This window comes from Vespa mandarinia, chromosome 1 (genome assembly GCF_050613455.1).
Source record: "Vespa mandarinia isolate Hongniang chromosome 1, ASM5061345v1, whole genome shotgun sequence".
NCBI classification, from domain to species: domain Eukaryota; kingdom Metazoa; phylum Arthropoda; class Insecta; order Hymenoptera; family Vespidae; genus Vespa; species Vespa mandarinia.
Window position 1 is genome coordinate 80,001 of NC_140810.1, and position 23,320 is coordinate 103,320.

At 44.4% G+C, this 23,320-nt stretch overlaps 1 protein-coding gene across 8 annotated transcripts in view; it reads right to left on the reverse strand.

The window, feature by feature from the left end:
- Nucleotides 1-966: 966 nt before the first annotated feature.
- Su(Tpl) (Suppressor of Triplolethal) overlaps nucleotides 967-23,320 on the reverse strand; it is a 43,380-nt gene continuing 21,026 nt past the window's right edge. For 7 of the 8 annotated variants that reach the window (XM_085655404.1, XM_085655412.1, XM_085655420.1 and 4 more), the window contains 8 exons: nucleotides 6,019-6,143; nucleotides 5,331-5,447; nucleotides 4,414-4,677; nucleotides 4,238-4,308; nucleotides 3,934-4,143; nucleotides 2,580-3,846; nucleotides 2,282-2,459; nucleotides 967-2,079 (listed from right to left, as the gene is read on the reverse strand). In XM_085655404.1, the coding sequence (XP_085511530.1) occupies nucleotides 1,855-2,079; nucleotides 2,282-2,459; nucleotides 2,580-3,846; nucleotides 3,934-4,143; nucleotides 4,238-4,308; nucleotides 4,414-4,677; nucleotides 5,331-5,447; nucleotides 6,019-6,143 (2,457 nt within the window). In that variant the 3' untranslated portion in view covers nucleotides 967-1,854. Of the gene's footprint in view, nucleotides 2,080-2,281; nucleotides 2,500-2,579; nucleotides 3,847-3,933; nucleotides 4,144-4,237; nucleotides 4,309-4,413; nucleotides 4,678-5,330; nucleotides 5,448-6,018; nucleotides 6,144-23,320 lie in introns of those variants that run through there. The other variant, XM_085655432.1, reaches the window with a different exon arrangement.

Consider the following 23,320-nt stretch of genomic DNA (forward strand, 5'->3'; position numbering starts at 1 on the left):
GGGTTCTATCACATACATGCATACACACACATATATATGTGTGTATGTGTGTGTGTGTGTGTGTGTGTGTGTGTGTGTGTGTGTGTGTGTGTGTGTGCGTGTGTGTGTGTACGTATGTATATACATGTACATATATATACATATGCTGCATCTCCCATCGTAATATTATAAAAACAGGTCCATAAAGTAGAGAAAAAAGCAACAAACTATCTCTCTTTTAATTCAAAAACGTTGTAAACGTTGGAAACAATTACTTCTAAGAAAACAGGATTACCTACAAGATCTAACGTAAGAAGAAATCTTTATGCGTTTTAACAATAATAATACGAAGAAAGTTTTATATATAGGTATATATGGACGCGAAAGAAATGGTCAAATCGTGGACGCGCATAGTATCTAACGATAAGATAAAATGCAATATGTATCAGGAGTTAATCGTAAAAGATATACAATAAGATAGATTCTGTAACTTTAAGCGATCACAATAAGCTTCGATTATACTACGATCTGTCCAAGGCAAAATGCTGATTTTTCTATGCACGATATGTAATGTGCACGATACAATTCGATCGTCTACGACGAATCATCTCAACGATTCTCATGCTTTTTCTTTCTCTCTCCTTTTAACCTCCACGTACTCTGTCTCCCTAACCCAACCGGCCTCCCCCCTCCCCTCACCCCTTTTTGCACTTTTCCTCTCTCCGTCTATTTATCTATCTGTCCTAAAGAAAGTACGAGCATATACGGTCGTAATATAAATGTATATGAATCCTGGGAGATCCGCGTGCACTAGTATATCTCGCAAACGATATTCCTGCGCATTTATTTTCGTCCATTTCTTTATTCTTTTTTCTTTTTCTCTTTCATTCCCTTTCGACAGAAAGGTGAAGAATATGCAGTTTTGAGAACGCTTGGCACGTGATCAACCCAAGAGTACCTCTTGGACCCTCTTCTATCTTCACGCGATTTTAGATTTATATATTTTTTTTTTTTTTTTTTTTCTTTTTCTTTTCTTTTAATCTATACCTAACACTTTTAAACTGGACGACACACTTGGACGCGTGCGCACGGTAAAGTAACTTTTTGTTAGAATTAAAACTACTTTTTTCTTTCTCTCACTGTCTACTCTCTTCGTTGCCCCGTCATACTTTGACTTTTCCAAGTTGCGTCGTCGTGGCCGTGGAGGAGGTGCGAGCTTTGAACTCGACATATATGTGTGTACTTACTTATCTCGCAACGTACGCGAGCATTTGGAAAGATCTTCGGCCGTCCCCACTCACCGCTACCGCACAACGCCCGCCTTCGAGATATTAGCCGATCACTTTTTTCTCTCGTTTTATTACTTCTTTTTTTTCCCCTTTTTTGTTTCTTTTTTTTTCTTTTCTCTTTTTTTCTTTTGTCATTTTGCATCTTTGCCTTTTAAACGTACCGATTGTCGTCAGCCTTTTCATGTTTTATATAATCTGCGATAAACCGAGAAGCTTAGCATTGGTCGAATTTGAAACGCCAGTTCGACAGTTAGCTCATCGCAATGTGTGCTCTCTGCGCAAACGGAGAAAGTCGAAAAGTTGGAGAATAAAATTGGTAACGCGTTCTCCCATCGATTCTCGCAGTTACGGGCAGGAAGATTCGTCGAGCGGCATTCGTTTTCGAGTCGCGCAACCCCCATTCAGTTCAGTTAAGTTTAGTTTTTCGGCGATAATTAATCCAGGAACCATAAGGACCGTTAAGAAGTTCAGCCTTGCAACTTTGCCGAGAAAATGCAAATTCTGCGACAACGACCAAGTCGCGACTGTAGCGTACCGACAACCGAGAACAGACGTAGTCAAAGAAAGCCGGCCTTTTCATCGTATGTCAGTAATGTATAGTATCCATTTCGCCTGTATCACCCATCTTGCGGTTGGCCATCATCGTCATGAGCATCATACTTCCGCTACTGTTTAGCGTATCGTACTCTAGAACCAGTCTCTTTATATGGCTCAACTTTTCGTGCAGATAATGGAAGCGACGTTTCGTCTCCCTTTGCATCGGATCGCGCTTCGTTTCGTTATACTCCATAAGAATTTGCCGTTTGACCTCCTAGAAAAATGAAGAAGAGAGAGAGAAAAAAAAAAAAAAAAAAAAAAAAAAGAAAGAAAGAAATCATAAGAAAAAGTAGAAAGGGCGAATAAAAGACGAAGATGTACCCGCCGTTTACGAAGAAATCAAACGTACGTAGTAAATCTATCTAGCCGCCGGTTCATTCCTCGCAATCCGGTTTCATTAGAAAATTGATGTTTACCTTGCATCCTTCTATATTGCCCATCGCTTCCTCTTCCTTCAGGCGCTCCTCCAATTGCTTGAAACGTCCCGAGACCATCGCCATTTGAGCGTGCAATCTTTTATATTCCTCGTAGTCCGCGTTAAATTCAGCTTTATAACGTCGTCTCTGTTCCAGGCTGCTTATTGTCGTATAATATCTGTCGCAACCGTAAATCGTGCGATAAGAAGATCATCAATCTGCGAGATCGAAAGAAGGAAAGAAAGAAAGAAAGAAGGAAAGAAAGAAAGAGAGAAGAGCCGCACGCTAAGTAACTTACGCGAGGTAGCTAGGGTAGTCGGTAAACTTGTGGCTTTCCGGCGAATCGACATTGCACGTGGACGTCGTGACGGTGTTATCATCGGCGTTATCGTTGTACTCGGAGACAGGAAGATTGACGAGATTATGATCCGTGGTTGAGAGGGACGTGCCGCCGTTGCTGGCACTATTCCTCTTTCTTGATTCTCTCTCTCTATCGCCGCGAACCCGATCGCTTCTGTCTTTTCGTTCGGTGATCGTACCATTTGGTATAGCACTGTAACCACCGCTAGTACTATTGGTACCACCACCAGAACCAACACTAACTCCACCCATAGCGATGTTTCCTGGACCGCTCGTGGAATTGGCCACGTTGCGCGCAATATGATCTACACTTGAACCAATGCTATTTTCACTACTGGCTGGGATCGATTTGCTAACAGGCCCGCCGCCGCTTCCTCCTCCTCCACTACTAACACCTCCACCACCACCACCACTACCACCACCACCACCACCACCACCACCACCACCACCACCACCACCACTACTAACACCACCACTATTACCACCACTATTACCACCACTATTACCACCACTGACGGCACCAACACCGTGGTGATTACGATTGTTGCACGTTGAATTATTATGAGTTAGACTATTATGGGAATTATGGCTGACGGTGTTGACGTTCATGGTATTGCTCTCGCTGCTCGAGATAACGGAGTCGCTTTGATTGCTCGCGTCGCCGATGTTATTCATCGTCGTTGAACAAGTTTTGTTGCCGTTGGCGTAGCTTCCGCTACCTCGTAACACTTCACTGTTCGATGTTCTTTCGGCCCGATAATCGGCACGGCGTTCGCGTTGTGGTTGCTGTTGCTGTTGCTGCTGTTGCTGCTGCTGCTGCTGCTGCTGCTGCTGTTGTTGTTGCTGTCTCTGGTCCCAGACATCAAATAAACCAGCGTTACCGCTAGTACCTACACTAGTACTACCACTACCACCACTACCGTTAGAGGCATTCCCACCAATACCGGCACCGACAACGACACCACCACTAACAGCACTACCTGTCGTCCTTCCGCTCTCGCCGGCTTTGGAAGAAGTGGAAGACAAAGACGAGGATGCGTTCGAGCTAGGCTCGGGCTTTTTATAATGCGATATTCGAGGCTTCTTTGTTGGCAGACCGTCGTTACCCTGATAATAGCCAGGTCTCTTGTTAAGAAGATTCGGCGGTGGCCCGGTTATTGCCGGTGGCGAACCCGGATGAACAGAATTTGGTGATTGTCCGCTACCTACGACATTTTACATAAATATTCAAATTATTATTAATTGTAATAAGAAAATCCACGTAAAATCCATCGTAAGATCCAGCTACGCACCGCTAGAACCACCATCGCTGGATCCGGGTGGCGTAAGGTTCTGAGGTTTTCTCCTCTTCAGCATGGCCTTTTCCTGTTCCGTGTAATACGGCCAATCCTCCTGGACGTCGTTCCAAACGTACCTATGCAGATGATACGTGTTGTCCCGCATGAAGGCGACTTGCTTCAGAATCGTTGTCATGCTGCTGCGTTCGCGTTCCTTTATTCCTTCTAAAAGATCGTGATTAACGGAGAATGGATTAATGGAGAGATGATCGTAAATTTTTAATCTAAAATAAACAACCGCGGTGTATCTTTTCTTTACCTCTGCTGATGCGATCGTACAACTCGGGTTTCTTGTATGGTCTCAAAGCAAGTAGGTGTATCAGCCGTTCTCTACAAAATAGAAACGGAACGAAAGGGAACGTTATAACGGTTATTAGTACGGAGAAAAAGATCTGACGTATTATTAATGGCGTATACGGAGAAGAAGAAACGTACTTGAGAGGTCTTCGCATAATGTCGGAGACCTTTTTCTCCGGTTGATTACGAACGATCGATGGATTACTGCTAGGAGCCGGTTTGTAGGTGGAAGACAATCTCGATTGATTACCGCCGATGGACGATGGCGGAACGTTCGACGACGACGACGACGACGGTTCCCGATGTCTCGGATTGCTCGACGCCGTTGGTATCGTTCTTCCTGTACTTTTAACCTTTACCTTTCGACCGATGTCCGGTCCGTTCGCTTTGATCACCCTGGTGCTACGGATTATAAGAAAGAAATCTCACTATAATAAGGCCTGTCGCAAAATAACGAATAAAAGATATATTTTTATATTAACGCTCTATATTTTTAGAGCGTTAATGATGCTCGGACAACGGCGATATCATAGGAGGAGGAGGATGAAAAAGCGATCGTTAGCTGAGAGAAACGGACATTTGTCGCATCCAAGTTTCAACGCGCCGGACGAACTCTTTATTACGTTACGCAATGCGCTTCTCGCGCTAACACCGTCAGGTCACAATAAAGCACTGCGCTCTCTTCATGGGGGAAGTGGGGGAAGTCTCGATCGAGGATTCAACCGTGACGAACGGTTGCACTTGTGAGGCGCTCTTAGCCTTGGCCGTGGTTCCGTCGTTAAAGAAATTAGGTGTCGCGCGTCGCCTCACCACCTAAGGCCTCTATCTCATTATCGATTTTGAAAATTCAAAGTAAACATTATAAATAATTTTTTATATCCCCTCTAGAACGATGATGTGCATTCTTTATATTCTCTCCGAGAATTCATCATAGCTTACGGAAGAGAAAGTACGGTCCCTTTTTCCTATGTCCTTTTTTTTTCCTCTCACAATAGTTTTCCACAATAGTTTTTCGTTAATTTTAGTCATCGATCATCGGCCGATCGACTACTTACCATTTATTCTTATTATTTTCTTCTGCCACTGCCATTCGATGTCTAGTTGTCTCGTAGACATCGTCGTTCGCCTGTATCCGCATTTTACATGGCAACGCTCCGAGGCTTTCCAGACTCCTGGATAAACAATGAAAAATGTGATAGGGTGCACAAATATAGTCGAAAGAAAATATTACAGAGTTGCATTGTTATCGACTGGAGTTTCGAATTTATTGAACTTCAGCTAATAAAGAGCAGGTATAAAGTTGAAAAGCAGGTATATAGGTACCTTTTCTTCGCCAAGGGTAAAGATTCATAAAATATACCTTCTAATTGTTCAATAAATCATGAAAGATTTTCAAAAGAGGAGACGCTTTCTAACAAAACGTTTGGGCCTATGTCTAATTTTAAGATATTAAGCAGATAACACTTTTGTATTTTCCTTTTTATTATTAGCTCTTTTAAGAGAGATCTTTACTCGATAGATTTCGTCGAAAAGCTCCTTCCGTCTATATTGCCATCTTAAATCGTTCATCTTTTTCTTCTCTATGACGTTTCTCTTTAGCCAATGGTTAACTTGGTTAATCGTTCAATGCTCGAAAGTTCATTTAGGAGAAAGTCCATTTTAGAAACGTACAAACCATTTCACCTTTCATACTCGCCAAATATTTAAAAAAAAAAATGAAGAGAATTACAAAGCAATACTCACGTTGGACCTGTTTGCTGAATGCACTCGAAGCCACCCTGAGGACCCTCGATGTCTTGATTGCCGGACAGGCTGAAGGTAAAACCCGCCGAGCCATGGCTAGATTGCGTGGATGGGAACGACAGTTGCTGAAATAAAGAAGACAAGGAAGTGTAGATCAACTATCGTCGTTTGGTGCGATGAAAATAACGGAAGATTATTTTCGAAGGCTAAATGTTAAATTTGCAAAAAGGCGAGTTAAAATATCGAATTGAAATGTATCCTTCCTTTCTCTACGAACGGTTAAATCTCTGTGACATACCTTCCAAAGCTACGACACGTGGCATTTAAATGCGGGGCATTTAATATGACAATCAATTCGAGCGGAGAGCTGTTTTTTGTTTTTTTCTTTCTTTGGAAAAGATCGATTCGATAGAGAGTGCCATACTTGAATCGATTTTACTTTATTCTCACTGTATACTCTCTCTCTCTCTCTCTCTCTCTCTCTCTCCCTCCCTCCATGTCGATTCCAATTTCTTCGAAAGTCAATCTCTTTCTCCTCCCTCCCTCTTGTCTTGGGTGAACTCGGAACGAGCGACGATTTCGCAAGAGTCGATCGTACGAGGCCCCCTATTTTCCCCATCTTTCCTTTCTCTTCTCCTCTCTCCTTCTCTTCTCTCCCGCAACATTCTCGTCCTGCCAAGAGAACTCGAGGAGTTCGTAATGGCACCTCGACATTTGAGAAATTGCGGCTTTTTCTTTCTCTTCTCTTTCCTTTTTTTTCTTTTATATCGCCCAAAAGCGCGCGCGCGCGCGCTTCTTATCAAATTTATTATTTCGCGGCGCATAAGCCTCGATCGATAATAAAATGGACAAAATGGACGAAATGGATAAAAAAAGAGTTGGAAGGCTCCTTTTAAATTCGAGCAAAGTCGAGAGGGAAGAGGAGGGAAGCAGCTCGGTGTCTCGAGCTTCTCTCACGGGAATTTACGTATCGAGGCCAAGGGGGGCCTCCCCCTATCGTCGAACGGTCTCTCTTAAACGAAAGGTCGAATCGCGCGGGAACGCGCGATATGAAAGTTTCGTGAAGGGAGCGCGCGCTTACTGCTGCTGGCTGGGAGCGCTCGTCGTTTCAATTTCATTGCGCGGCCGTCCGAAGTGCGTCCACTTTCGAAATTGATCGATATCATTGATCGATATTATCGTCGTCGTCGTCGGCGGCGGCGGCGGCGGCGGCGGCGGCGGCAGCGATGCAATCGGAAACATTATTAGGAAATGATAACATTTATGTATGCCGAGGCGAAAGTCAAATTTTCGATCGGTGTAAAAAATGTCTCGACTCCTTAGTAAATGTTCGTTCGCGAGTGGTCGCGATTAGCGAGAGGTGGCAAACGCCCACCTACTCTCGCCGTGCCAGCTTTGAATTATTTCGGTCCCAAAGGCCACGAAACTATCCTAGACGCATGCCTACTACGTGACATTCTCGTGAACGCGGGTAGCGCCGCCTAGAAAGCAACGAGCCGTCGATCGAATCTCGTGATAAAAGATAAAAGGAAAGAAAAGCTATGGGTCAATTCGATTTCATTTTCAAACGTACAACTTTTAATGGAAAAAGTTTGAGAGAACTCTTTTAGTCCAAACAAAACGATCGTACCGTTTTTCACCGTTCGCTGTTTCTTTAAAACGGACTTTTAAACGAGATACTTGTGCGATTGTCCCCGTCGACGGACAACTTTCACCGCTCGCTCGCAACGTCGCAAGAGCTTGTCTCTGCGAGCAATGCTTTTTTCTGCGCGCAAACGCGGAACGGACGAACGACGAATATACGAAATAAATCCGAGAGGCGCGTTCAACGAAACCACCAGATCGTTGCTTGCGGTAGAAAGATCGGGGAGGGAGAAAGAGGTTTGTAGCTTGTACTCGATGATAAAAGACTTATGGTACACCCGAGGCTTCGTATTTCATCTCGATCGTGCTTTCGTCATCCACTTGCGTCATACCTTTTCCTCCCACCCCCTGTTACACGCATGCACACACACACACACATCACGTCCATTGATTCTTCCCCTTTGGACATTGAAAACTTGCTTAAAATGTCGTTTGTCTTTTTTACGACGTTCGACGGGGATATAATTAAGGGGGAAAAAATATTAAGGCTCGTATCGTACTTGGAAAAAAAAAAGAGAGAATATAGATGGAAGGTAGAGAGATAGAGAGAGAGAGAGAGAGAGAGAGAGAGAGAGAGAGAGAGAGAGAGAGAGAGAGAGAGAGAGAGAATTTTGAAATTCGCACACCCGCATCCGATCTTATCCTGGACTAAATATAAGTAAGAGAGAAAATTGTCCTCGACTTGGGATAAAAGGGCACAAGGTCGTTTATAGGGGCGCACCGAGTAATCGGCGCTCGAGTAGACACTCTCCTCGTCAATTTTAATGTTTATTCAAAAAATGCCATTTTCATTTACGCTCTTTATATATCCTCTTTGATATCTCGAGGAAAGTGAAAGATACAACGAAAGAAGAAGAAGAAGAAGGAGAAGAGGAGTACTTTCCTCGTTAATTAAGGGAGGAAGGGGCGAACGTTCGATTCGCGTACACAATGACAGAAAATAAATCGCGCGGACTGAGTGAAAGTCAGTGAGGCTTGCGCGTCTGCGCCTGAGAATCAGGCAGGGAATCAAAGAAGGCAACGACGGCACGATAACCCATTAAATCGAGAGACACGTAGAGACCAACCGGGTCGAAATACAAAGGAAAACTTGTCCGGCTCTCTTCCCAAAATCCAACAAAAAATCTACGTCTCGTATGACATAGCAATTAAAAGTTTATATCGCGTTTGCGTTAATATGGGCTCGTTAACGGTCGGTGTCGTTAATAAAGAAAGAGACGTCAAACGATGGAACACGAAGAGTTGAAAGGACGTTTGCCTAAGAGGGTATCAGGAGGACGATGCGCTATCGCGTCTCGATTTTCTCCGATTGAAAAAAAGATAGCTCTGTAATTTTGTTTGGAGCATACGAAATATGATGAATGACTCTAATTAGCGAGAGAGGCGTCAGTTAAAAATTCTTAGCTCGTCTAACGCTTAGGAAGCTCCGTGAAATTGCACGTTGTAATTTAGATGCATACCCATTTAGTTTCTCTCGTCGAAATTCTCTGCGGTTTGGTTTCACGGGCCGCGAGTTGAAATTGTTTACGGCGGGCAATTAAGAAATAAAGAAATTTAAGAGCAATGGCGGAGCTAGAAAGGCCTTTTTTTCGCGAGTCGATCGCGAAATTCTTGGTCGCGCATCGCCGATCGTTTCTCGCGCCTTACTTATAATAATAACAATAATAATAATAATAATAGGAGGGGATAGGGATATTTCATTACGTTAAGGTAATCCTGCGCTCTCTCGCGCGCAATAGCCGGCGTTATTACGAAATCGGGATGGCGACGGCGACAGAGCCACGATCCCTTTCTAACGCGCTCGAGAGACGCCTTTTCGTTCTCCGATTTCGGGTTAACGATCGGAGGTGAAAGGATAACCGATAACCAAGCGCGGGCTTTATGATTATAATTGTAGCCTTCGCCACCACACGCCTCTCCTCTCCTCTCCTCTCCTCTCCTCTCCTCTCCTCTCCACCGAGAAAAAGTGACGTAATCCGACGCTTCGTTGAAATCGAACTCGATGGAAATTCTCTGGAGTTTAATGGCGTAGCGTAAAATGATCCACGTTGAAATTGGCGACGATCGTTATTATACAGGGCCGGTGGCGGGAGGAGAATGAATCGTTCGTTTCATCATTTTTTCTTTTTTCTTTCCTTCTCCTTTATTTTATTTTCTATCTTCCTATATATTGGAACGGCGCGCGTTCCTATATCGACGCGACCGACTCGCCGTTCCAATAATCATTTCGTTTTGTTTTTCGCAATCGACGAAATATCTCGATGATTAAGTAAAATCGAATGTAAGCGAAGTATATAAACGATGCTTTTTAGAAAGTTCGAGGGCCTCGTTGAAAAGACGAAGAAATTGCTTTCGCGAGGGATCGATCATATCACTTTCGTTTCGAATTCCGTAGCTCACGCGTTTCGGCACACGCGTCGATTTATAAGAGTCTTCTCGGCGCTTCAAGAAAATTAGTATTCCTTGGCTGGAAAAGGCCTAGACCCGGTGTGTATCGTCGTCCAAGAAAATTGCCTAATCTCTACGCAGAGAGAGCATAGCTTTCAGCGTCTTTGCCCTGAATGCCCTGAAGAGAACGAAGGATACGCATAAAAAATCGGCGATGGATTCATTCCCCCTTTATACTGGGCATTGCCCAGAGACAAATTCTTCAAAGTGGAACACAGCCGTTGTGTCAGGCGTATGGACGGAATTACTAATAAAGAAAAATCGATAACGTCATTAAACGAGGCGCATGCACCCTCGTCGGTCATTTGAAGTATTTTCGTAGAAGGCGCGCGCGACCTCAGGCGCAACTTGTATCCTTTCTCGAACATTAAATAAATATATATCGTGGAGCGACGTGTTGATACGCTCGACTCGTTACGCCGAGCGAATTTATTCCTTTCGCGCGAAGGAGTACGCGCTAGCCGCCCACGATCATTATTCCGACGCGTCCTTGGTATCGATTATGAAAATGTCATCGGAGATCGAACCGACGAGAGATTGTTGCACGTCGTCGATAATATCTTCTGATTATAGATTCCTTTTCGGCTCGTCATTAAAGATATTAGAATCTAATAATAGGAAGAACCGAAAATGGGAGCGGGGAGGAAGAAGCGGTCGAGAAAAACGTAACAAGTTCTATTCGTTTCTATATTCGTCCGACCGGCGGAAAATAGTTTTCGGGACGACGCGGATAATTGCAAGGGCGACGGCATCGACATAGATTTACACACTATATCGGTACATTCTTGCTTGGACACTCGTCCCTGATTCACCGCTCGCACGGCGCGCGCTAACTATAAATAATACCCTTCTGAATCATCGATCCTCTAATATGCCATCGCGCCCACCCTTTCCTCGAAACAAGAGTACCGCAAGAGTTCCAAGACGCCATCGGCATCATTCCATTCATCTTTCGTTCATTCTCCATTTCTTTCTCTCCTCCTCCTCTCTCACCTCCTCCCCGTCGAAATATTGAGCACGCTTAAGAGAAAAGATTTTCTTTCGGGAGATTATTAGCCACCCACCAGACGATTTGCCGAGAAAGAAGCAAATCGAGAGGCAATTTCGTTGGACGGCTCGCTCGCTCGCTCGTGAATTAGTGTGTCAGTAGGTTAGCGAGCGTTACCGTCGCGAGATCGTCTTCGTTGTCCGAATCTGGCTTCTTCTTTCGTATTGCCTAGACGCCGCAACCTGCCAGTAATGCTAAACGATAAAAGTGTTGTTCGCTAGACGACTCTGTTAGCTTTTGCTCGAGTTTACGCAAGACGTTACGGAGAAACGAGGAAACAATTAAAAATAGTAATAGCCTCGCAGTAGTAACGAATCTACGAAAATCGACGCGACGTTACGCGAGCAGGTAAACGATGAACATACTCCCGTACATGACGTTGTACTACGTATAAATGCGTCGTCGCTGCCGATGATATTTATATATATATATATATATATATATATATATATATATATATATATATACATATATATGTGCGTGTGCTACCATCATTTCGCGCTAAGAATCAGTAGACCAGACGTCGAGTAAAGAGATAAAAAGGGAAAGTGGGAGAGGGAATCCGCGGTAAGCTCACGAAACAAAGAATACGTATAAAAAAAGGAACCGTAGCTCCGCTTCCTATGCCGATAACGAGAAGATAATCGCATTGTTATCCCGAAACAACGTTTCTTTTTTGATAAAAAAGAAAAAGACGCGCATTCTTTCTCGCAAGAATATTTCAAGAATATTTTGAACGAGCGAAGTCGAACGTATTCCTTTTTTTCTTTACCCCCTTCCGCCGATGAGGAAATAAAACATACGAGAAGCTTATTGAAAATGTTCATTCCTTTCTCTTTCCCTGCTCCCGTTTCCCGTGGCTATCGTTCATCGATTCGAGCTTCGAAGAAACCTCTCGATTCCCCGAGAAAACAGAATTTCGTGGAAGCGCTATACCGAGAACGAAGATAAGGCCGAAAATATAAGTGAATTAAATCAAAGATCGAATGAAAATTCTACGCCAATGCGTAGGAGCTGAAAATACCTCGTATATCTTATCTCTCAAAGCTCTTTGTCTTTCATTCGATTCTTCGGTCGCGTTTAATCGCATCGAAGCGAGACAACACGTCCGTTGATCCATGAACTTATTCGTGCATATATTAACGTCGCTTCGAGTTCGTTCGTTTCTCTCTTAGAGAGAGAGAGAGAGAGAGAGAGAGAGAGAGAGAGAGAGAGAGAGAGAGAGAGAGAGAGAGAGAGAAATTTTGTAATAACGCAAGAAATCGCGAAATGGTAGTCATCGAATCTCTCGTTTAAGAAAAAGCTCCTTTTATCGATGAACTTTTAGGAGGACTTAAAGGACTTAAAAAAGGAATGTAGGAAAGTTGAGCGAAAGAAAATGCTAAATAACGAAAAGAAAATCTTTCCTCGTTTCTTCTTAGAGCTTCGCGTATGCGACAAAGACGGAGACGCGCGCTCCGTGTGCGCGTGTTTGCGATTCGATTCGCGTCGAGTCCGTTGTACTCCGTTGACTTTAGATATACATTTTTCAAAAGTTCAACGTTGATCTTTGGTCTACGTCGACGATTTTTTATCGATGACGTAGTAAACGCTTAACAGTTATTGCATCATCGAAAGTCAAAAGCTATTATCAAAAGCTTCTACGATGGATTCTAAGATATGAAAAAAAAGAAGAAAGAAACAAGTGTGTTAAGGGTAAGTGGAGGAGATAGAGAGTCTCTTTATCGAGAGAGCTTGCCTGGCAACGCGCTCTCGCGATCGAACGCGCATGCGAATCACTTGGCTAATACGTGTGACTTTACGACAGAGAGAGAGAGAGAGAGAGAGAGAGAGAGAGAGAGAGAGAGAGAGAGAGAGAGAGAGAGAGAGAGCGAGAGAGAGAGAGAGAGAGAGAGAGAGAGAAATATCTTATCACTTCTAAAACTTAACTATGTAAATATATAATATACTTGTTATGTGACTTTCTACTTGGTAATCCTTTTTGCTTATCCATTATATCAAATTCGACTTTTGTTTCGTTTTAGGCTTTCTTTCTTTTCTCTTTCAATCGATAGAGATGGGACAATAAATGCATATACGAACGACGACGACGACATCTCTCAGAGTCAATGACAACGTGGCGCTATCGCGATTCCACTATTATTAGAACGCGCAGACGTTATCGGCGAGTGCAATGAGCGAAAGGCTCGTGTTTATTGCACAAACTGTTTATACATATTACTCCGACGACTAGTACATCTTTCATATGCACGAGCATACACATACACGTGTATCCTTTCGGTTATTTGGCAAGTTGCTATTGGCTCGACTTGACACTACGAAAAGATTTTCATCGAGGAGACTCGGAAAGACAAAGCAAGAAGGATGTGCTCCGTTGTCAAGATTATTTTCGACGCTTTCTAAATCGAGTATCAAAACTCTTCTCGAGAATCTTTATCCTCGTTTGCTATCTATCCGTAATCGAAAACTCTCGATGTTCGATCGATTCGACGGTTTTGTAATAAAAAGAAGCGAATGAAAAAGACGAAATATGTGCGAGATTTCGTGTGATCGCGAATGCTATCACGTAGCGAGAGGCGAGGTCATCGGAAAGAGGGAGAAGAAGAAGAAGAAATCGGAGCCAGATCCGGTGTTGAAGGCTGCGCGCCACTCGCGCCGTGCCGCGAAAATAAAAATCTATCGAAATGTCAAACCGGTCTCTCCTCCCCTCCTCTCTCTCTCTCTCTCTCTCTTTCTCTCCTTCGACGATCCTCCCGCTTCTACGAATCAGCATTTCAACAAAGGTGTCGGATCCTCATATCTCGAACGAATGTTTTTAATAATTTCCTCGACGACTCTTCGTCCATTTTTTGCCAGTCCATCGTTTGCCCGAAACGATTAAAAGAAGAAACGAACATACGTATACGTACATACGTTAGTTCCTTGAGGACCGTTTACCAAACCGGGCGTGATACATTTTACGGTAGAAAAATAAAAGTGGGATAGAGAAGAGAGGTGGCGTAAAGCAAAAGACTAGGACAAAGTGCAACGGAGAAAGGGCTTCTTTGCCGTGCACGTTTTACAAAGGAATCCTTAATTAACGCGACCGCGCACGACTACTCTTTCTCCCTCTCTCTCTCTCTCTCTCTCTCTCTCTCTCTCTCTCTCTCTCCTTCTTTGACGCGTCGATTTTCGATCGATTTTTAATGGAGAAGAGATCTTTCTTAGATTTCTTTCGAACGCTGGCGCATCCTCGGCAACGTGGAAAACTATCTACGCGATTAATTCGTTTTCGAGCGATGCTTTGAAAATTGGACGATCTTTCGATATGAAAACAAATCCGATCGATGCTGTTGTCCCCGATCGTTGCTCGTTAATCCCACGAGAAGCGATCTCTTTTCTTACCTGAGTAGTAGTTTATCTTCATTGCGTAGGAAAGTAAAATTATTGCATCATTCTTAGAGCGGCGGAGAGATAGGTAAAGCTCATCGATGTTACGATATCTATTTGAGCGAAAAATAGAACGCATAAAGATACGGTATAAATTCGAGCTAATCGGTTGTCCACCGATCGAAGCAAACTTTTAATGGAGGAAATGCATCAAGAGGCATTCCGAGTGGGAAGGCGCTTGGGAGAGAAACATAGAGACAGAGAGAGAGGGAGAGAGGTGTGGGGAAAGCCGTAGCACGATGCCAAGGTAAAGAAAGTGAATTTCCGTTTTTACGGTGAGTCCGTAGAAGGCCTCGCCGAGTCGGAAGTAATTACGATCGGATTTCTTAGAGCGACCACTGTAGAGGTGGGGTGGGGTGTCTTTTGACCGCTCTCTATCGCGGAGATTACTCTCCTACACGGAGGAATTTCTAGAGAGCGTGGAAACGGCCTTATAACGAACGTCCATCGAGATATACGCGCAGCCTTCTCTCTTTCGTTTTCTTCAACGAGGACCGACCTCGGCGCGACATTCAACCTCGGCAAACACGCTTTGACGACGTTCTAGAAATCGAACTTTCCTTTTCCATTCGCGACGATTCATTATTTTCGTAATGAAAATTCCCTTTGATTCGTCCCGAAGGCGAAGAAGAGCAGGAACGTATATAGGGGGTATATAGCTCCCCTTGGTCGAAGAAGAAAAATAAATTTCACGCGAATGCTACGGTAACGCGGAGAGCGAGAGGATGCGCGCGTCCAAGTCGAGTAAAAATAAGACGCGGGATTTTACTGGAATGATTCGGACGACTCCTCCTCCTACACAAACGCCCCGTTACTTTATTATTATCTGCGACGCGTCCCGGCTTCTACCTCCCTCTCCTCTCTCTATCGTCTCTATTCACTCGAGAATGATTTAGGCTATTTTAAAACAAAGACTAGGTGGAAGCACAACACGCGTCAATATTCGCGAGTAATAAGAAAGTAGAGATAGGAGAGGAATTGTTGGATATAATAGAAAATTGCATTCTTATGACGAATGCATCAGAGCCAAGCGCGTCCTTTACGAAAGATGAAATTTGCCCGATTTTCCTTTCTCTCTTCCGTTCTAACTACAAACCTATATGAGCAGGTATATTTGGGCCTTTAGATAGTTCTCTCTTTGTTTCTCTCCTTTCCTGAGTTACGAGGATCAACAGCGCCAATGACTACGCGGTATCGCGAAAACGCGCGATCGTCTTTCCCCTTTCTCGACTCGAGTTCACCTTGAAGAATGAGAGAGAGAGAGAGAGAGAGAGAGAGAGAGAGAGAGAGAGAGAGAGAGAGAGAGAGAGAGAGAGGGAGGAGAGAGAAAAAAAGAAAAGGAGGCGAAGGCAGAAGGGAGGAGCTCACTCGCGGACCTTGGATCGATGCGCGTCTCCGTTGCGACCGCCGTTTTCCTCTTTACGCGCTTGCACATACATAACACGTAAAATATTACATACGGATAAATATAGGTATCTTTTTGAACGAATATAGCTCTCCGTTCTTTCGCCCCTTATCCGTCGTACTCGAATAACGACTTATAACCCAAGGATTCGCTGGTCGGTGGTCCAGCGTGCGTTGTCCTCTTCCGTTTGGCGAACCACGCCCAAGAATTCTCGAGGACGCGTCCGTCGACGCGCGCCCTGCCGCTTATCCACGCGGCTGATCGCATATATACATACATACATGTATGTGGGTGTGCCTGTATATATATATATATATATATATATATATTTTTTTTTTTTTTGCGCTCCTTTGCTCGAGCAAGTAGCCAATGCTACGCGCCTCTTTGGCGAGGACAAAGACGCAACGGAAACATCGTCGGTTACTAGAGCGATAAAAGTGGTGTCACTGATGACGAGACGAGACGGTAGTAGCTACTCGTTCCGGTGGTGTAGTATCGAATTAGAAAGAGGATAAGAGCGTACGTCACTCCTCTAGAGGTCGTCGAATTCTGTGACCTACCCCAAGCGAATCGTACACGTGACATTTCCCAAGTCGTTGATCACGCCTGCACGTGCCTTTCTCCTTTATTATTTCCTCCTTCTCCTCTCTTTTTCTTTCCCTTTCTCTTTCCGTCGATATCGAATATCGAAACGGTTCTTTCCTCTTACGTCGTCGTCTCTCTCTCTCTCTCTCTGTCTCTCTCGTTCTTTCTTACCGCTCGGATATGTATGCATAATATATGCTTTGATCGTTCTTTTCTCTCTCTGTCTCGTTCTCTTTGGCTACAGCGCAAGAACGCAGTGTCAGGTACGAGGCGAGGTAAAGCGCAACGACAACGGCATATCGATCGAAGCGCTTCGGAGCCAGCCGCGGCGAGTGGCTGATTCCAGCTCGAATCGCGCGGCTTTATATACCCGCGAGCAACGATCACGTGGCATAGCTCGGCTTTCCCCACCAACCGAGGGGCAACAGCGCTCGAGAGCGCGCACGTCGGACGAAAGATTTGTCACAGCGATCGCAGGCGTGAACGCCGCGCGTCCCCCAGGCTCGTCCGAAGTCCCTACGTCCATCGAGGAGGTCTCGTCGAAGCGCTTGCGCGTCATTTGCAGACGCCGACGACGACGACGACGACGACGACAAGAACAACAGCAAGACTGAATGACGCGGAACGAGCGATTACGCTGTTTACTAGATTTTTCTCGGCATCGAAAAGAGCATAGTTCCGATTAATTTTATTTCAATTTCTTTTCAAGATAGAGAACGAGCGTTACGTCTAGGCACTTCGCGCGAACGTAATTTCCCGTTGTTCGTTATCGCGTACGGTTAATCCCAGCGCGGAGATCGCTATCGATAGGAAAAAGAACAGACGGATAGAGCGAGAGGAGGGTGGGTGTGGGGGGTGGGGGGGTTGAATCGAAGAAAAAAGAAGCGGTAAGAAGTAGTAATCTATCGCGAGTATTTTCCTAAGAGAATCGTTCGATGATTGTTTCTTTGTTGACACGGGATTCGAGCCGAGAAATAAAGAGATAAGACAAGGCGAAGCGAGGGGAGGGGAAGGGAAGGAGAAGAAAAGAGAAATGTGGATTCGGGTTGCGCCGTAAACGACCTTCTTAAAGGCAGCGGCTCGATGCGACGGAGGAGAAGAAGGAGGTACGGAAGACCGTTGCGATAGTAACCTACATAGCGCCGGCAGGCACGCCGAGCCGCTTAGGTTCTCGTTGCGCGACCACCGCAACGTGCCGCGATGGATTCCTTGGATTTTCAGTGAGATGCAACCGAACGAATTCTTACCTTTTCCCTTCCTTCGAGCGTCGACCGAGATTTCATTCGAGCGACGAGAGAAGAAGAGTAATATCGGAGGAGGAGGAGGAGGAGGAGGAGGAGGAGGAGGAGGAGGAGGAGGAGGAGAGGGGGGGGAGAGAGAGAGAGAGAGAGAGAGAGAGAGAGAGAGAGAGAGAGAGAGGAAGGAAGAAGCCAAAGCAACGTCGAAGGAGCGCGTTAGCTCGACGACGCGACGAAGAGCTTTGAAAATGTCGTTAAACGCGACCTACTGACATTGAAAGCCGTTATCGCATTATAAAAGGAATCGAAGGTGCACGACGATTCGATCGCGGACACGAGTCCGAGTTACGACTCTACTTTTTTTTTCTTTCCTTATCTTTCTTTTTCTCCATCTTTTTCCCCTGCCCATCTTACGAGCGTTCTTCCGTTATATCTACGTATTATCCTAGATGCGATAATCGCGCGATTATTTTTTTTACATTTCCTAGGATAGCCTTGCGAGATCGCTTTGTCTCGGAAAAATAAATAATACTATGACATAAACGCGCTACACGTTATTTGCTTTCAACGAGACGCGAATCACTTCTTTTTTTTCTTTTTTCTTTTTCTTAATCGTAAATATGTCTCCATTTTCTTTTTTTTCTTTTTATCGAGTCTTCTTCCTTTTATCGTCATTTATTCTTGTTTTTTAAACTTGTTCGACCTGTTCTCAACTTGTATCGAAATGTATATACTACACGGACACGATTAAAAGACGGAAAAGAGGATAGAAAAAAAATCCCACGCGACCTCGCCGACGATATATATCCTCCATCGGAGAGGACTCGATCTCGTCTCGATAATTCGTGTTAAAATAAAGAAGCGACGCTAACGCAGCTCGGGAGTATTGCGCAAGCAAACAACGCGGACGTATCGAATATCGAGGCAGAGATAGATAGACGCCATTTAGAGAGAATTCTGTTTTTCGTCTCCCAAGGCGGCTAAGTAAGAAAAGTTTTCTTCGTTTCGAAGCAGCGCGTCCCCGACGGGCGACCACTACATACACTACTTCGCTTTCCACGAGAACGGACGCAAAGCAATCTCGCGCATCCTGTCGTGACGTCACAATCACTCTTTCGAAAGGAAGCCCTTCGAAATGGAAACTTTTGCGAGTTATTCTCTTCTCCCTCTATCCCGAGAGCGATCGCGATCACGCTCGAACGCGTCCGCTTTCGAGACGATCGACGGAGCGTGATCGATCGCTAAAACGGAGAAGAGGACAGGAGCAGAGAGAGAGAGAGAGAGAGAGAGAGAAAGAGAGAGAGAGAGAGAGAGAGAGAGAAAAGCCAAAGTAGCGTCGCAAGGAAAAATAATCGCTCGCGACGGCGATTCTGAAGGCAAAGGAGGAAACCGCAAAGAAAAGATTATAATCCCGCGATGCACGCCGGAGAGTGCTTCGAAAGAGAATGCGCGCTTCTCCCGTTTTGCGATGACACATTACATTTTACAATGGCAAAGGAAACGGATTTAACGCGCGTGCACGATAAAGGTCAACAAGTAAAAAGAACGTTTCGATGATAATTGCGTCAACCGAATCGATGATATATTCACGCGCGGATCGATTTAAAACGAGCATATTCGATGCTTTATCTCACTCATTTTCTTTCACACCTTAGATTTTACTTTTTTCTTTTCTTTTTCTTTTTCTTTTTTTTTCTTCTCCTTTTAATCCTCATCGTTATATTTTCCATCGCTATACTTGGCTCGCTATACGTACGCTAAACTTTATTAATCTCGGCTCCTCTTTCGTTTCTCTCATCGTTTTCACGTGTAACGCCGTCTTCTTATTCGCGATAACAAGTTTTCGATAATAAATATCTACAGGCGCCTCGGCTTTGAATATTTTTCTTCCCTTCGTTCTTCTTTCTTCTTCATCGCGTGTCTTTATATTTTTTGTCTTCCCCCCGAACCACCCCCCTCTCTCTCTCTCATCTTTCCGCGGTTCGCCGCTGGCTCCACGCCTAGACGCACAAAAATACGGGGGCAAAGAGAAAGATAGAAAAGAGGAGGAGAAGAGAGATCAGCTGTGTCGAGCGACGTATAAATAATTCTCGGCCCACTTCCATGCCGTTTCGGCGATCCAAAGACGAGCCAAGAGAGGCGGCTGTGGAAAGTGGAGAGAGACGCGTTCTCGTGTCCACGTGAACTTCGAAATATCCCGAGGGATAAGTTTTCGTACAACGACGATCGGCTGATTAGGCTAAAATTTTACATTCCGATCGTACCTCGTTATCCTTGAGGCGTAATGAAATTTCTCTACGTAAGCGAAGAATGCCCGGATTATTTTGATAACATAAAATACGATACACGAAAAACGATCTCGTGCTAATGCGACCGAAACGTGCTCTTCTTCTTAACCAAATAATAATAATAATAATAATAATAATAATAATACGAATGTTGGAGAAAAAGTTTATTATGCATTCTTTATTTCGGTTCATATAAATACAACGTCCCATAAAAATGTACAAAAAAGAGTTTCGCATTTTCTATTGCGCAAAAGATATCACCGAGGAGACGACTTACACTCTATTTCGGACGTCAAAGCTAATACGAAGTAAGATAGTCGACGCTCGTAAAAGTGCAGAAAAAAAAAAAAAAACTCGTATCGTAAGCGTTTCAAATGTAACCGCAAGTACGATCTTTATTATATAGATAATGTTTTGTAGGCGATAATCTATTTTTTCTTGCTTAAATCGAAAGACGAGCAGAAAGAGAGAGAAAGAAATATGTATGCGTTTCACGTTTCTTGCACAGACATGGCGCCGACGTTTCGTTCGGATGCATCGCTGCTTTTAACCACTGCAAAGCCTCTCTTTCTCCCTCCCCGCCCCGGGCCCGGCCTCTTTAACCCTTCCTTTTTCTCTTTATTCTCATCCACTCGTTCATTCCGCTCTTACTCCTGCAATTCTCATTGCACTTTGAGCACGGCGACGTATCTCCTCTTTCACGACCCTTTCCGACGTGTTTCGATCGATTTCATGCTAAAATTTAAACGTTTGCTCGAACGAATAAAAAGAAAAAGAGATGAGAGAGGATTAGACAGAAAGGAATAAATAGAAAGCAGCGATCGCGGAGAACATCCAAGGTTCGCACTTTTTTCAGCGAAGCAGGCGCGATACGACTCGGATAAAGATCCTTTCGGTTCCCGTTGATCGCAATATTTACGGATTAACGATCCTTTTGTTCCCCACCCCCCCCCCCGCAAAGGATTCGTAATAAACGACGCTCGAGGCAAGGACGAATTCCAAGGCTGGAGGAGGTGGCGTCGTTGATGGAGGCGCGTCCTTGAAAAGCTACGCCGCGCGACGAGTTTCCGAATCGCGGTGGCCTATAATAAGAATTTCCGCTCGGTTCTCTTCTAACGACGAAGGTAGTAAAGGAAATTCGTGTATGGGAAACAACGGTATGGCGAGCTCCATTGAGCGTAAAGCCAGCAAGGTAACGGTTTCCGGGCAAGGATGTGGCACAGCCTACATACCTTCGGCATCGTGGAAGGAGAAGGAGAAGGGGGTGAGGGGGGAAGAGAGAGAGAGAGAGAGAGAGAGAGATTACCACAGCAAAGTGGGAGATAATAGCAATGACTAGGAGGACAGATGCTTTCTTATTTTTTATTCGCCGTCGTAGTATTATACACGTCTTACGTATAAGTACGTCCATCTTCAAATAAATTCGAGTGACTTAACAAAGTCGTGATATATGATAAATGAAAAATGTACAAAGTAAAAGTAATGTTAAGTAATAAAAAGAGATGCGTAAGAAGCACGCAGCGCACAAACGAGTAAAGTGGTAAAGTCGAAGACGTAGAAGCCGCGCGCTCGCTCGCTCTCTCTCTCTCTCTCTCTCTCTCTCTCTCTCTCTCTCTCTGTCTCGCGCCGTGAAGCGGCGCAATTCTTAGGCACCGCGGAGTTCTGTCAGTGAAAGGAAGTATAACGCGCGGGTTGGAACATAGTTACTTAATCTTCGTTTGACAGAAACGAGGTCATTTTTATCGATGCACGCGGACGTATGTATATACAAGAAGGGAGACCCGAATCCAGCTTTTCTTTCTTTTTTGAGGATAATCGATTTTTTTTCTCCTTTATCTCGACACGGCATCGCGGGAACGGAGATAATTATCCGGATAGTTTAGTACTAGGAGGCAGGTATTATCGTTTGGGTAATTATTTCACTCGTGAGCGATATCGTTGTTGTCGCTTGTAACGATTTACCAATAACGTCGTATCACTCGTATAATCCCTAATTTATTTCAAAGTAATATTTCAAAAGAAAGATATGAAATAAAGAAGCGAATCGGCAAAAGAAAAATTATACCGTAAATCCTGCCTTGCGACTTGGCCGAACGGTCGTGTCCTCGTTACTCCAAAGAGACCGTTTAATCGGCTAGTATATCTGTATTATAATACATATGCTTCTTACATAGGTATATGTTTGTACGTTTGCGTCGGTGCGATGTTCGTTCGATCGATCGATCGATCTATCGATCGTGGCGAAGATCACGAAAGATATAGATAACTTCTCTCTCTCTCTTCCTTTTTTCGACGTGACCCGCTATTAAATACGTGCCTCTCTTTCTCTCTCTTTCGCGCGCGCGCACGCGAGTGATCGCCGACGATACCAAAGAGAACACTTTCGCCGACGTGCTTGGCTTTTCCCTCGTGGCCGATCTAAAAGTGCGTGGATTCCGTATTATATCCCCCTTCCTCTTGTCCCCTTTCTCGGTCATCCCCTTCCATCGAATAGAAGTATTACCCCTTCTCTTCTCTTTCTTTTCTCTTTGGCTCGTTGCACGCGTTACTCGCTTCCCCTCCCATACGTCTCTCTGTCACTCTCTCTCTCTCTCTCTCTCTCTCTCTCTCTCTCTCTCTCTCTCTCTCTCTGTCTTTCCCTCGTTCCCGCGTTGCTACTCAAGAATCCGGATCTAGGCTCAAGGTTTACATAAAGGAGCTTGGACGAAGCCCTCGCCGCGTCTTCTCCCCGCATATCGTATAATCATTGGCTTCGTTCTCCTTCCAATGTTTCGCGTTTATACGTATACGTATGTATCTCGTTTTACGACCATATAATACGATTCTACTCTTTCTCCATGTTTTCTTTTTTTCGCATGAAAGAATGATTTTCTTTGTTGGGACAAAGTAAAATACAAAAAAAAAAGACGATCGGTGACCTCCAATCGTTTTCACTTATATAATCTTTCGCATTTCATTCGTTTATTCCGTAGCTTCGCTTATCTATCGTATCGGAAAAATATCTACACGCACACACACACAAAATGTATATATGCATATATTCGCCGTTGCTTTCGTTCGAGTTAATTCCTCGAAAATCTTCTTCCAAGATGACCGAAAGAAAGAGGTGATCACGAAGGAAGGGCAAAATCGCAGGTGTAGCGCCGCGGGCTAAAAATGACGATATCGATGAACACACGAAAGGCTCCTTTCCCGTTCGTCAAGGATCTCTTGGAAA